The 14,089-nt window shown below is 43.3% G+C and overlaps 1 protein-coding gene across 4 annotated transcripts in view; it reads right to left on the bottom strand.

Moving 5' to 3' along the window:
- The window catches only part of Eif2b3 (eukaryotic translation initiation factor 2B subunit gamma), a 63,372-nt gene that overhangs the window by 25,265 nt on the left and 24,018 nt on the right, over positions 1-14,089 (bottom strand). For 2 of the 4 annotated variants that reach the window (XM_032899785.1, XM_032899782.1), the window contains exons 4-6: positions 13,294-13,453; positions 7,999-8,110; positions 2,117-2,206 (exon numbers count right to left, since the gene is read on the bottom strand). In XM_032899785.1, the coding sequence (XP_032755676.1) occupies positions 2,117-2,206; positions 7,999-8,110; positions 13,294-13,453 (362 nt within the window). Of the gene's footprint in view, positions 1-2,116; positions 2,207-7,998; positions 8,114-13,293; positions 13,454-14,089 lie in introns of those variants that run through there. The other 2 variants (XM_032899790.1, XM_032899795.1) reach the window with 2 other exon arrangements.

Here is a 14,089-nt window from a genome sequence, read left to right as displayed (position 1 = left end):
CAACAGATTCAGTGATGGGGAGTCAGTTTGGGCTGAGGCTCTGAATCAGTTATAGCAGACTACAGAGGAAAGTCACATTTGGCAGATGTCTGGCCAGCAGTCAGAGTCACCACATTGGCCAGGTTTGCAAACAGCAAACTGACAGCAGCAAACTGAGCTACAAATAAACCATTGCAGCTGGGGGGAGGCTGCTTGCTGCAGTCTGTGGGTGCCCCTGGATCCAACAGCCGCAGTTCTCTTTGACAGTAGTGAAGAAGCACTGCTTTTTTTCTTTTTCTTTTTGGCTAGAGTTTTCTTACATAGCCTTGGCTAGCCAGGAACCTGTACTCTCAGGTTGGTCAGGATGACCTTGAACTTACAGAGATCTACCTGTGGGACTGATGGAGAGTTGGTTCAGCATTAAGGACACTGGCTGCAAGCTAGGAGGTTGTGGCACACACCTTTAACCCTAGCACTTGGGAAGCAGAGGCAGGTGATCTCTGACTTGAAGCCAGCCTGATCTCCAGAGTTCCAGCACAACCAAGGCTACACAGAGAAACACCATCTTGAAGAAAAAAAAGAAGAAAACAGGAAAAACAAACAAACAAACAAACAAAAAAAAACCCCAACCAAACAAGTAAACAAACAAACAAACAAAAAAATCCACTGGCTACTCTTCCAGAGGACCCAGGTTTGATTCCCAGCACCATCTGCAGCTCTAGTCTCAGGGGATTTGACACTCTCTTCCCTGGTCTCCATGGGTACTGGGCATGCACATGGTGCACTGCCTAGTTCTTCCTTTATTTCTGTATATACCCTGGCCCATCAGCTAAAGACAAAAATAGGTTTTGGGTTTTCTTTTGTTGTTTTTGTTTTTGTTTTTTGGTGCTAGTGGGGATTGAACCCAGGGACTTTTTTAGGAGTCTACAAAAATATTCTGCTGATTTACCATTTGCAGATTCCCAAAATATAAGTAGGTTTCTTTGGTGCAAGCAGAGTTAACTAATTTGATTCACTCCTAAACCAAATGAAAACCACTGTGATCCTGGCATAAGCTGGTATCTAACATTAAGAAGACTTTGGGCTAGAGTATAACTCAGAGGGAAAGCATGTACTTTAGACACACCAGGCCCTAGGTTATAGCTCTTAGTACTACAAAAAAGGAAAAAGTTTAAGAATAAATATAAGGCAGTTTGTTAAAAAACCGTATACCTTATGGGTCAGGCAAGGTGCTCAGGAGGCAGACAGGCAGATCGGGTTGAGTTTGAGGCCAGGTTTTATTGAGGAGTTCCAGGCTAGCTATGACTACATAGTGAGACCCTGCTGAAAAACAAAAAACAAGGGCTGGAGACACAACTGGAGGTTACGAGAGTGCACTGCTCCCCCCCCCGGAGCTGGGGACCGAACCCAGGGCCTTGCGCTTCCTAGGCAAGCGCTCTACCACTGAGCTAAATCCCCAACCCCGAGAGTGCACTGCTTTTATGGCAGACCCTAAATGTTGTTTTCAGAACCTGTCAGGGAGCTCACAGCCCCTGTACGTCCAGCTTGAGGATCTGATGCCTCTGCCTTCTGAGAACCTCTGTGGTCATGCGTGCACACACACACAAGCAGAAGCAAAGCCAACAGCAAACGAAGCTACACTGTACTGACAATTTTGGAATTTTGGTCTCTCTAAAAACCAAACCACAGAAATATTATAAGAACACACTTCTGTTTTAATCCCTGCTTTGGGGACATGGGGCTGCTTCACAGCAGCGGCTGTGATTTGCCTCGTGCTCTAGCTGAGGTGTGAGGTTTGCCAGTTGGGGATGGTTTCTGCAGTTGTGTGCGCGGGGTTGGTGGTCATTTAGGAAGGTTGTTTACAGGTTCCCAATAGTCATGTTCAAAGAAGAAACAAGAAGAAAGAAATCAGACTCAAGATCTCTCTTTCTGCTCCCTCTATGACACATTTCCTCCTATCTAGTGATAGGGGTGAAACTGGGGGGGATAAAGGATGGAAAAGAGAACCCTAAAAGTAGCTAAGACTGCCTACACTATACTTTATTAAAAACTGTAGGTTCATAATAAAACACCCAAAAAGTTTGAGACAGAGAATGCTCAAAATTTGTAGGCTTAATTCTACCTTCCTCTTTCTTACCTATTTTCCATTAAGAAATCCACAACATATTTCTTCAAGCAGTAGAGATGAGCGTCCACAAGGCCTGTCTGGAAATGTATCCTAGGGTGCCTGCAGGAAGAACAGAAAGAAAAGGCTCATAATCAGGAAGTGTGGATGTTAGCCCATCATCAGGTAACAGACTCCAGAAAGCTGATAAGGGACAGAGCCATGATGCCCACACCTCAGCCCGGAGAGACCAGGATGGTGGGTGCTGGTCTTCTTTTCTTTTCTTTTTTTCTGCTCCAAGAATTTTTTTTTTTTTTTGACTTCTTCACTTTATTTTTTGCTACCATGTATGTAAGTGTACCACATGTATGTCAAGTGTCCTCTATTTTCAGAAATATTATATGAAGAAGTGGTGTAGCCTCAATGGCAGTTCCATATTCCACAATTATAGTTACCTACAGTCTGATATATTAAATGGAAAATTCTGGGAGTCAATAAATATAATAACATATGTGTGGTGAAATCTGGTCCCAAGTCACCTGAGACAATGAATCATTCTTTTTCAGTTTATCCAAAATTCATATGCTACCTGCCTGCCGAGCTGGCACCTATTAGCCACGTTAGCTATCAGGCCCTGTGTCCTAGCAACACAGTACTTTTGTTCAAGCATAACGCAGTGGCTCCAGTGCACAGGAGTAGAGAAGCTAGTGATTCGGATGTGCCCGAGAGAGGCCACAATGTGCTTCCTTTAAGATATGCCAAGCACAGTAATCCATGCCCTTCATCTCAGCAGTGGCAAGTGATCTCCGTATGATCAAGGCCAGCCTGGTCTGCACAGTAAGTTCTAGGCCAGCCAAAGTTACGCAGTGAAACACTGCCCTTAATTTGTGTGTTTGCTTTAAGCTAGGTAGTAGTGGTGACACCTTTTATACCAGCACTGGGAGGCAGAGGCAGGTGGATCTCTGAGGCCAGCCTGATCTACAGAGCAAGTTCTAGGACAGTCAGGGCTACAAAGAAACCCAGTCCCAACACACACACACACACACACACACACACACACACACACACACACACACACACACACACTCACTCTCTCTCTCCCTCCATATGTGTGTGTGTGTGTGTGAACTGGAACTCACTGTATCAGGATGACATTGAACTCGTAGAGATTCACCTGCCTCTGCCTAACAAGTACCATGACAAGCATAATAGGATATTATATAACTTTTATTACAAGATATTGTTATAACTACTTTATTTATAAACATTAATTTTGCTTATCTGCAGTTTTTATTATTAGATATTATCTCACTATGCCACCCACATTGACTTTGATCTTTTAGCAATCTTGGTGCCTCAGCTTCTCAACTATTGAGATTACATATGTGCTTGAGTATACACACACACACACACACACACACACACACACACCCATACACACATATGAAGGGGCTATAGAGATGGCTCAGCAGTTAAGAGCATATACCATCCTTCCAGAGGACCCAAATTCAGTTCCTAGCACCATATCAGACAACTCATTGCCTATAATTCCAGCTACAGGGGATCCAGTGTCCTGTTCTGACCTCCTAGGCGCATACCTGTGCACATACGCATATGCACACACACAGATGTACATTCACATACACAAAAAGAAATAAATAACCATTAGAACAGCAGCACCACCACCACCAATAAACAATAACAACAACAAAATAATGTGGAAGTCAGAGGACTATGAGCAGCTCTCCATAGTGGTGAGTACAGTTGTGGGAGGAGGAAGAATGGATAGATGACTGGAGCCTGAGGAATTTGTGCTTTATTCTGTTAACAATGCACTCATAGAGTAGGGCAGAAAGACAATGCAGAACAGTTTGAAAAGCCTAGCGACTGTGCAAAGCAGTGGGGCAAGGTCACAGAGGAATTAGAGGCTAATAAGTAAAGAAAGGAGGTCCTGGCACTTTCTTCTGGAAAGCTACAGAAACAAAACTGCAGATGAGTCTGCGTGAGGGTGAGCACATAGATAGAGCAAATGCCGGGAAATCTTATCACTTGCTAGAATTTTCCCTGAGGAGGAGGAGGAGTAGCAGCAGCCTCCTTTATTACAGACTGAAGGCTGAAAACAGTTGCTGGGAGGAATGGAAGGCTGGTCTGAGACAGGCAAGACTTTAGTGTGATTCTGAGGCTTTATAATGATGACAATTATGCCAGAACAAAAGAGACCCCTGAAAAGCTTGTAATAGTTGACAAAACAGATGTGTAAGTAACTAAAAATTGAGGGCTGGGCTAGGGCTACAGCGGTAGAGAGCTTGCCTAGTATGCACACAGCCCAGGGTTTATCACCCAGCACCAGAGGCGGGGTGGGAGGGGAGGTGGGGAACACACTTGTGTCCAAGCCCAGTGACCCAAGTTGAACCCTAGAACTTAAATGGTGAAAGGAGAGAATTCATTCCCAAAAGTTGTCCCTGACTGACTTCTACATACATGTTATGGCAAGTGTGCACAAAAAAAAAAATTAGTAAATATTTCTTATATACTTTATGGAAAAAAGACTCAAGGCTGCATGAGTAGATATAAAAGAATAAGTAAGGTTATGAGGGGAAGTGTGAAAGCACAGAACCCAGACTGGATGAAGAAGGAAGAGAAGGAAAGGAAGGAGGCAGGGAGGGAGGAGGATGGACAGTAGGGTAAGGTAGGTGCAGAGGAGAGAGAAGGGAACAGAAGAGGAGAGGGAGGATGGGAAGAACAAAGGAAAATAATCCTGGGCGAGGACTAAGGCAGACATTAATCACCATGTATCCTGAAAACTCATTAAAATGGTAGTGAAGGTTTTTTGTTTTGGTTTGGTTTTTGAGACAGGGTTTCTCTGTATAACCCTGGCTATCCTGTAACTCAGTCTGTAGAAGAGGATGGCGTTCTCTTGAACTCAGAGAGATCCTCCTGCCTTTGTCTCCTGAGTGCTGGGATTAAAGGTATATGCCACCACTACCCAACTATCTGTGTATTTTTAATTTAAAGATATAAACCTACACGGACAAAGACCAGGACTGCACATTTTGGAAGCTGGACAACAAAGGGACGGTGGTGACAGACTCAGTACGCCAAGGAAACAGAGCCTGAAAGAGAAATCTAAGAACAAGCTGATCTGTACTGCTGAAGTCTCAACAGCTTGGAACTGGTGACGCGATGAGCCACACTGGTGGAGGCTGGAAGACTTCCCTGTGTCCTGCAGTCCATTTAGTCACACCTAAAGAACGAAAGTCCTCATAGCTAAGTTTCTTTACAGAATAGAAAAAAATATGGAGAAATAAGAACAAAAGTCCAGTGTAGTTGACTTCAGCTTCGTCTTTCTCCTCCTCCTCCTCCTCTTTGCTGTTGTTGAGACGAGGTTACACTGTGTAGCCCTGGCTGTCCTGAAACTCTATGTAGACCAGGCTGGCCTTGAGTTCATAGAGATCCACCTGCCTCTCCCTCCTGGGTGCTGGGTTTAAAGGCTACCGCAGCCGGCAGATTTTGGCTTATTAAGAAGTCCTTGTATGCTACCTGTCCTTACCATAAAGTGAAAGGAGTATTTGAAGTTAGGACTGGTTTCATATCAATAGGGATTCTCCTGATTTACAGAAGAATTCCAAGGCTTTCCACACATGGAGCAATCGAAGTCTAAACCATTTTTCACTATCTCTAGTCCTCGAAATAGACTTGGCCGTGTTTTCTGCAGTCTTGACAAATGTCCTTGTCTCCCCAGATACAAATGCCTAAACCTTCCAAGATGAACTTGTGAACATTTATTTCATTTAAAAAGATATCTTTAAAAGCTTGTTTTTAAATGTTTATTATCCTTCCAGGAAAAAACAAAAAACCACCCTTGACCCCTTGACTGAATTTAAAAGTGAACTACGTAACACTGTGGGAAGAGCAGCATGATTTCCTTATTAAATATTTGGCACAAATACCTTACACTTTTGAACTATTAAAAACACATGCTTGTCAGAAATAAAATGGAGATTCTCCAAAGAATAGCTAAACGACATTCAGCTGCATAAACCTAAGCTTAGAGAAACTGATTTTTTGGCATTCTGGATTTACACCTTTCTACACTCCTTTTATTGTTGTTTTAATGGAGTCTGAGGAGTCAGTGTACGTATAATCTTTATAGTAAGCCTGGAGCTCACTACGTAGACCACACTGACCTTGAATAGGTAACTCTGCCTCCTTGCCTCTGTGTCTCAAGCGTTGGGACTAAGGTGTCTGATACTGTGCCAGAGGAAAGATGGCATCTTTATGGTCCAGATGACCGGCCAGCTGCTCTCAGACAGCACGCCAAGAGGGGCACAAGAAGGCTGCGAGAGTGACAGATGCAGAACTTACATAAAGGGAGAGAGGGGGCTCAGTGGGTAAAGTGCTTGCTAGGAAAGCTCGACACCTGAGGTCAATCTCAGCGCCACAAAAAGGCTGAAGGAGAGCGCCAACTCAGCACATCACACCCACATGAACACACATACCCACAAAAGAATAATAAAACGAAAATTATATTTAAAATAAGATTATAATAAAGGTAACATATCCTATCACCAGATTCTGGCCACTAAACCCAAGTTTGCTTTTCCATTTAAGAAAAGAAAAAATTAACCCATCAAAAGAAACCAGCCACCATGTGTAAGCATCCTAGGGGAGGAAAAAACAAGATAACAAACAAAGGTAACAAAAGCAAGAGGCTTTTGTTGGTAATCCTGGGCTGTGAGTAGATGGAGGGCTGGAGAGCGCTCAAATATTAAGAACTGCTATTCTTGCAGAGGACCCAGGTTCTATTCCTAGCCCACATCATATCTCACGACCATTGGTAACCCTAGTTCTAGGAGATCTGATGTCCCCTGCTAGTCTCCATGGGCACTGCATGCACACAGCACAAAGACATACACACAGGGAAACTGCCCATACACATAAAAAAATAAAAATAAGTAAATGTCAAAATAAATAATACACCCAGGGCACTAGGATGTCCTGTGATTATGAAGTTCTGTATACTTTGTTTAAATACTAAAAATGTCTAAGAATAGCTCTTCATACACATTTCATAGAAAATAAATAAGAAAGAAAAAGATGGGGGGTTGGGGATTTAGCTCAGTGGTAGAGCGCTTGCCTAGTAAGCGCAAGGCCCTGGGTTCGATCCTCAGCTCTGGGGGGGGAGAGGGGGGAGACCAAAAAAAGAGAGAAAAAGATGGGATTCTGTCATAGGAAACAACATGATGAACCTTGAGGATGTGGTGCCAAATGAAATAAGTCAACCATAAACACATAAATATATAGGAGTTCCCTTATAGAAGATATGTAAGGGGGTTGGGGATTTGGCTAAGTGGTAGAGCGCTTGCCTAGCAAGCGCAAGGCCCTGGGTTCGGTCCCCAGCTCCGGGGGGGAAAAAAAAAAAAAAAAAGAAGATATGTAAATTACTCAGATTAACCAGTAGACAAAGTAGAATCGTCATTGTCAGGGAAAACTATATGGGCAGGAAAGACTATGGAATTGTGTTTAGTGAGATAAGAGTTTCATATTCCCCAGACTTAAACCTCCTGGAGATCTGTTTCCTAACCACATGGCCGTACCACCACCACAGAGGGTGGACTACGCTATGTGCTTTCTAGCATATTTTTAAAAGGAGGCTCTCTAACACTATCAGAAGGTCAGTCCTGCCTCCCCACAGAGGCAGGACTTAGCTCTACCTTGGTAAGAAAAGACCTGGGAACGTAAAGTGCACCACGCTGTGACGGAAAGTCGGACCCTGTCTCTGGAGAGAGCATTCACATACTTTTCTCAATTTCACACAGTATAATCTAGTTCTCATTCCTTCTTTCCCAGGGTGGGCGGTTTTATTTGGTTTCAAGAAAGGGAGAACTGCCAAGAAGTCAATCCCTAGGGCTTACTTCTGCAGGATGGATCCCTTAATGACCAGCTCTTCATCCAAGTCTGCTTCATTAGCCATAAAGAGCAGCCTTTTTCCTGTGCTGTCCACTCCAATGAAGTCACGCTGCTCCACTGAATCATATAAAAGAAAGAAAATCAAATCAAGCCATTTGTCCTGCTTGCATGTCTAATCAAGGACAGGGGACCTACTTAGAGAGCTCTGGGAATCAAATCGTCCTGTGATAGGAGGAGAGTCGTGATGAGCACCGTGTCACACGCTACAAAGATTACAGCATAAAGGGTCAAACATGTTTCTCTTGCTCGGAAGGATACTATTGGGTAAACTGGTAAATTCTGAATAACGTACTAGAGTAAAGTACTGTAAGGTGCAATTACTGTTTTTAAGGGACTGTTTTCTAGGGGAGAGGTGGTTCACACTCACTTCATTTAAAAGCAGAGTGCACTCAGTCACAACTTATTTTCAAGTAGTTCCCAAATAAAGCACGTGCAAGCAAATGTTAAAAATTGGAAAATCTAGGTAAAGGATATAAATTCTTTGTACTATTCTGGCAAACTGCTATATTTTAAACAACTTCATAAACATGAAATTATTTCAAAAATAAAAAGTTAAAAGGTAGACATGATGATGCATGCATCTAATATCAGTATCTGAGAGTCTAAGACCTAAGACTTCACAGACTTCAAAGTCAAGGCCAGCCTAAGAAATGAAAGGGGTGGGGTACTCAGTGGTAGAGCATTTGTCTAGCATGCATGAGGACCTGAGTCTCAGAGACAGCAGTGAAGGGAGGTCACAAAGTGGGACAGTCGAGATACAGTCCAGTTTCTGTCTACTCCATCTCACAGAAAGTACGGCAAGGAATTCTCTTTCCAAATACTCTAGGTCATAATTAGTTCGGTCTGTTCACTGTGAAAATGGGAATACTACTACTCCTGATTATCAGTCAATCGAGGTTAACACTAACTACACCGTCTGCCACGCCACTGCTTATATAATATGGACTTTCTCCTCGCCCCCCGCCAGCTACAATATAAACATCTCAAAGGTCAATTTATTACTTTATATCTCCTATAACATCTAGCACATTGTTGGAAATGTACTAATATGTGCGATGTGGCTGGGAGAGTCAGGTGTTTGGTGCATGACCATGAGTTTGATCCCTAGCAATCACACTTGTGACCCCAGAGCTGGAGAAGCAGAAACAGGAGGATCTCTGGGGCTTGCTGGCCAGCTACTCCAGCTGAATCACAGAGCTGCAGGCTTAATGAAAGATTCTGCCTAAAAAACAAGGTGGAGTGATTGTGGAAGAGGTCTAACATTGACCTCTAACATTGACCTCTGGCCATCAAATGCAGGTGTACAACATGAAGGAACACAGATCTCTCTCTCTCTCTCTCTCTCTCTCTCTCTCTCACACACACACACACACACACACACACACACACACACACACATCCCCCACAAATATTCATACTAGTATCTATATAGTGTGTGTTTCCTTTGTTTGTTGGGGGTTTTGTTTTGAGACAGCGTTTCTCTGTTTAGCCCTGACTGTCCTAGAACTTGCTCTATAGACTGATCAGGCTGGCCTGGAATTCAGAGATCCATCTGCCTCTGCCTCTGAGTGCTGGAAGCAAAGGTGTGCACCACTACCACCTGGTCAGTGCATATATCTAAAGACATGTATACACAGAAGAAACAGTGTAACAACTAAGAACTGAGCATCTAAAGCTAGTCCACTGAGGTATATGAAAAAAAAAAAAAACCAAACCAAATAAACAAAATTGAAGTTAAAAATGAAACAAAGTTCTTACTCTTGTGCTTAATGTTTGGATATGTTTGGGTAAAGTGCTTTTCTGGAAGCATGAGGACCTGCGTTTGGATCTAGCCTCAGTATCCACATAAAAGCTGGGGTGGTAGCATGTGCATCTCTAACCCCTGCACTGAGTGCGGGGGGGTGGGGAGGGCAGGGGGCCAAACATCCCAGTCCAGCTGCAATAGCAAGTCTGGGCTCAGTAAGAGAGCATGCCTTAAAGTGGAGGTAGGCAGGGGGAGACACATGATGTTAACCTCTGGCCTTTACACATGTACATCCGTGCAAGTACACTGACATACATATACACGTCTGCATCTACCCACCTCTCTTTTGAGGCAGGTCTCAATAATAGCGAAGGCTAGACTTGAACTCATGACTTCCTGCCTCAGCCTCTGGAGAGATGGGATGACAGCTGCACACGACCATACCTGGTGTACTTCACTGTTGGCTGCAGCTGTCTGTACATCTACAACACAGTGTTAATTGTGTGACCTTTCACTCTGGTGACTGAAGCACTTGAGACCATCAGTGCCTTGGCAGCTGATCATCTCATCTTATGCAGTGTTTGAATGTGAATGGGGAAAACTATACAGTTCTTTCCAAAACCCAAGAGTGGTGAAATCCATAGATGGTCAATTTGAAGCTAAATTTTGAAGAGAACTGCAAATGGCACACACAACTCTGAGATACATTAATTCATCCATTACATGACAGTTTGAGACTATAGAGGCCTAATTATGAGCTATCAACTTAATAGAGAAATAGATGGTATTTCTGGATCTAATTTGGATTGTTTAACATATCAGTTTCTTAGGCTCACAAAAACCTTGAATCACTTGAATCCTGAGAGCGATAATTTCCAGCCAGGCAATTTTTGGCTCTGTTGCCACATGGTTTTCCTTCTGGGCCCTCTTCCCTGTGTTGTTTCTTTATTGTTACCATAGTAACTGCAAACTCTGAATAAAGAGATAGGCACTTGGAGAGGTTTCTTTTCTAAATTGCTTTTTGAAGACTGAAGTGAAGCCCACTCGGGAGCAGAACAGGTAACTGGAATGTCTACCCATGAAGCAAGACTACACCAACAAGGCTAAGAAAGTAAATAAAACTGTGAACTTTCATTTCTTAAAAATTATGTCATATTCAAATATTCCTACTTCGTTTTTATTTCTCTTATTGATTTTTCTATCTTTTCTACAGTTTTACTTGCTCCAAGAGTAAAACTGTACTCCTACTCTATAAAAAGAGTTATACTTGGAGTTCAAAATTCTAACTCATTTTATGAAGTCAGCATGATCTTGACACCAAAACCAGACAAAGATAGGATAGATATTTACTCATTATATAGACACAAATAAGCTACATAAATTAAGAACAAATCAAAACTATTTGAGCAGGAGCAATGGCGCAGGCAAGGAATGATGCCTGTAAGGACAGACAGGGCAGGGGCTACAGCAACTTCAAGGCCAGCCCAGCCTACACAGTGAGGTCCAAGGCAGCCAGGAAAACACACTAACTTTGTCCCAAACAACAACAGAAAACAAAACACAAACAAAACCCTACTTAAAAACCAGGCTAGGGGTTGGGGATTTAGCTCAGTGGTAGAGCGCTTGCCTAGCAAGCACAAGGCCCTGGGTTGGGTCCCCAGCTCCGAAAAAAAAAAAAAAAAAAAAAAAAAAAAGAAAAAAAGGAAAAAAAAAACCAGACTAGTCAGGCCATGGTGGTGGCACGACTTTGATCACAGTACTTGGGAGGCAGAGGCAGGTAGGCCACTGTGAGTTTGAGGCCAGCCTGGTCTACAGATTGAGTTTCAGGACAGCTGGGGGGGGAGGATGGGGGGGTTCAAGACAAGGTTTCTTTGTGTAATCCTGGTTGTCCTGGAACTCTCTATAGACCAGGTTGGCCTCGAACTCAGAGATCCCCTTGACTGCTTCCCAAATGCTAAGATTAAAGGCATGAGCCACCACTGCAGACAGGAGCTAGCTCAGACTAAAGGAGGATAGCTGAAGTGAATGACCTTGTAGCTTCTGTTTCTCCTCTGATAGAACCTGCTGTTTGCAATCAAGTCAGGGTCAGGCTCCTGGATGGGGAACTAAATCAAGGAGAAGCCCAGCTCTCACAGCCGAGCTCCCAGATACCTTCCTCAGCCCTGAGATGACTGTTAGCCCCTGAGTTAAGAATGACAGCTGTAGTCACAGCAGCACCAACAGCCTCTTCCAGAATATTAGAACTAGGCCCCTGGAGACCTGAACAGGCAGGTAGAGAAGATGGAGATGAAGGTTCCTATGGTGCAATGGACAGCACCTGCACTTTGAATCTAGAGAAAATGGCAGATGACACTGAAGCAATGCTTGAGGCTCCTTAGAAGGAGGAAAACACACTAAGCAGTGCTAAATCTGAAGAACACAGAAGAGGAGGTAGGGGGACAAGAGCAGAAGCTATCAACGGAGAGGTAAAGTAGAGAACAAAACCAAAGCAGAGGCAGGCAGATCTCTGTGAGCTCCAGGAAGCCAGAGCTACACAGAGAGCTCCTGCCTCATTAATTAACTAATTAACTGAAGCAAAGTAGAAACTAAGCAAGAGTAAAAGCCATGGAGGGAAGTAAAGCAGAAGCAAAGAAAAGAGGTGGAGCCACCAGAGAAACTGAGATCACAGGCAGAGCAGCCAAGGAAGGCCCTACTCGGTTCCCAGTAAACAGTGAATTTCCATCTGAATAAGACTGGATGCAGCTGAGAAATGGCTCAATAGTGAGGAGCACTGGCTACTCTGGAAGAGGACCCTGTTTTCTATTCTCATTATCCACATGGAGACTCACAACCATCTGTAATTCTAGTCCCAAGGGACCTGAGGCTGTCCTCTGGTCTCTTCGGGGACTAAGCATGCACACAGTGCACAGACATACATGCAGGCAAAGCCTATGTGGATTAGCCCACAGCATGGAATCAAGCAATGACATTCATGAGGAAAAGACACTTTAGGGCAGAGCATGGTGGTGCATCCTTGTAACCCTTCCACCTGGGAGGCCAAGGCAGAAGCAAGGACCTTGAGTTTAAGGCCACAGCCCATACTACATATAATAAACAACACACGACTCAGAATACCTGGATCAACCCAGCAGCAAAAAGAGATTCAGGGGCTGGAGAGATGGCTCAGTGGTTAAGAGCACTGACTGCTCTTCCAGAGGTCCTGAGTTCAATTCCCAGCAACCACATGGTGGCTCACAACCATCTGTAATGGGATCCAATGCCCTTTTCTGGAATGTCTGGAGACAGTGACAGTGTACTCATATACATTAAGTAAATAAATCTTTAAAAAAATAAATAACTATAAACATTTAAGCATCAGAGACTGTCTTGATTTTATGTAATGAATTCCTAGCACAGTATCTACAGTGCATGGTAGGTTCCCAATAAATGTTTCTCATATGAAAGGATGAATGACAATAATGATTATTATTAAATTAACAAATTCTAATTACCTTACCTGTTTTTTTTTTCCCCTTCTGACCTGGAACTGGTTCTGTGCTCTCTTGTCCTTTCCTCATTAACATGGCAAGCGATGCATCGTAAGCTCTGAACAGGTCCACAACCTCGTGTAAGGCAACATCTGTTATCAGATCGCAGCCCAGGACCAGCACATCAGTCTGTCAAATGAAAACAGAAAAGTAAATATCACACACACACACACACACACACACACACACACACACACTGAAGCGGGGGAGAAAGGGTCAACATAAAAGACAAGCACATCATAACTTAGAACATTCAAAACACAGTATTTTCTAATATCATTTGAACAGAAAACAACAAAAAAATAACATTAAAATAAATAGGGTGTCCTAATGGAACTGTGCTAGGGCAGGGTCTGAAATCTCTGCTGCCCCCTTGTGATCCTTACTGGGCAGTGCTGAGACACCTCTGAGGCCAGACCTTTAAGGACAGCGTGGAAACCCATCACACTATTTCTATGATTTTGGTAAAAATTCTTTTTAAAACAATCAGGGACAGGAAAAATGGCTCAATAGTTAAAAACACTTGCTGTACTTGCAGAAGACCTGAATTTGGTTACTAGTTCTCACATGACACATTACAGAGGATCTGATTCCTCTTCTGACCTTAACAGACACAAGGCCTTCATGTGCATGCGTACACACACACACACACACACACACACACACACACACACACACACACACACACAGCACTCATATACATAAAAGTAAGCCCAAATTAAAAAAATATATTTTGCTAAAGTATTACATAATAATGTAATGCCT

Source organism: Rattus rattus, chromosome 1 (genome assembly GCF_011064425.1).
Source record: "Rattus rattus isolate New Zealand chromosome 1, Rrattus_CSIRO_v1, whole genome shotgun sequence".
NCBI classification, from domain to species: domain Eukaryota; kingdom Metazoa; phylum Chordata; class Mammalia; order Rodentia; family Muridae; genus Rattus; species Rattus rattus.
This window is presented reverse-complemented; position numbering and strand designations above follow the sequence as displayed.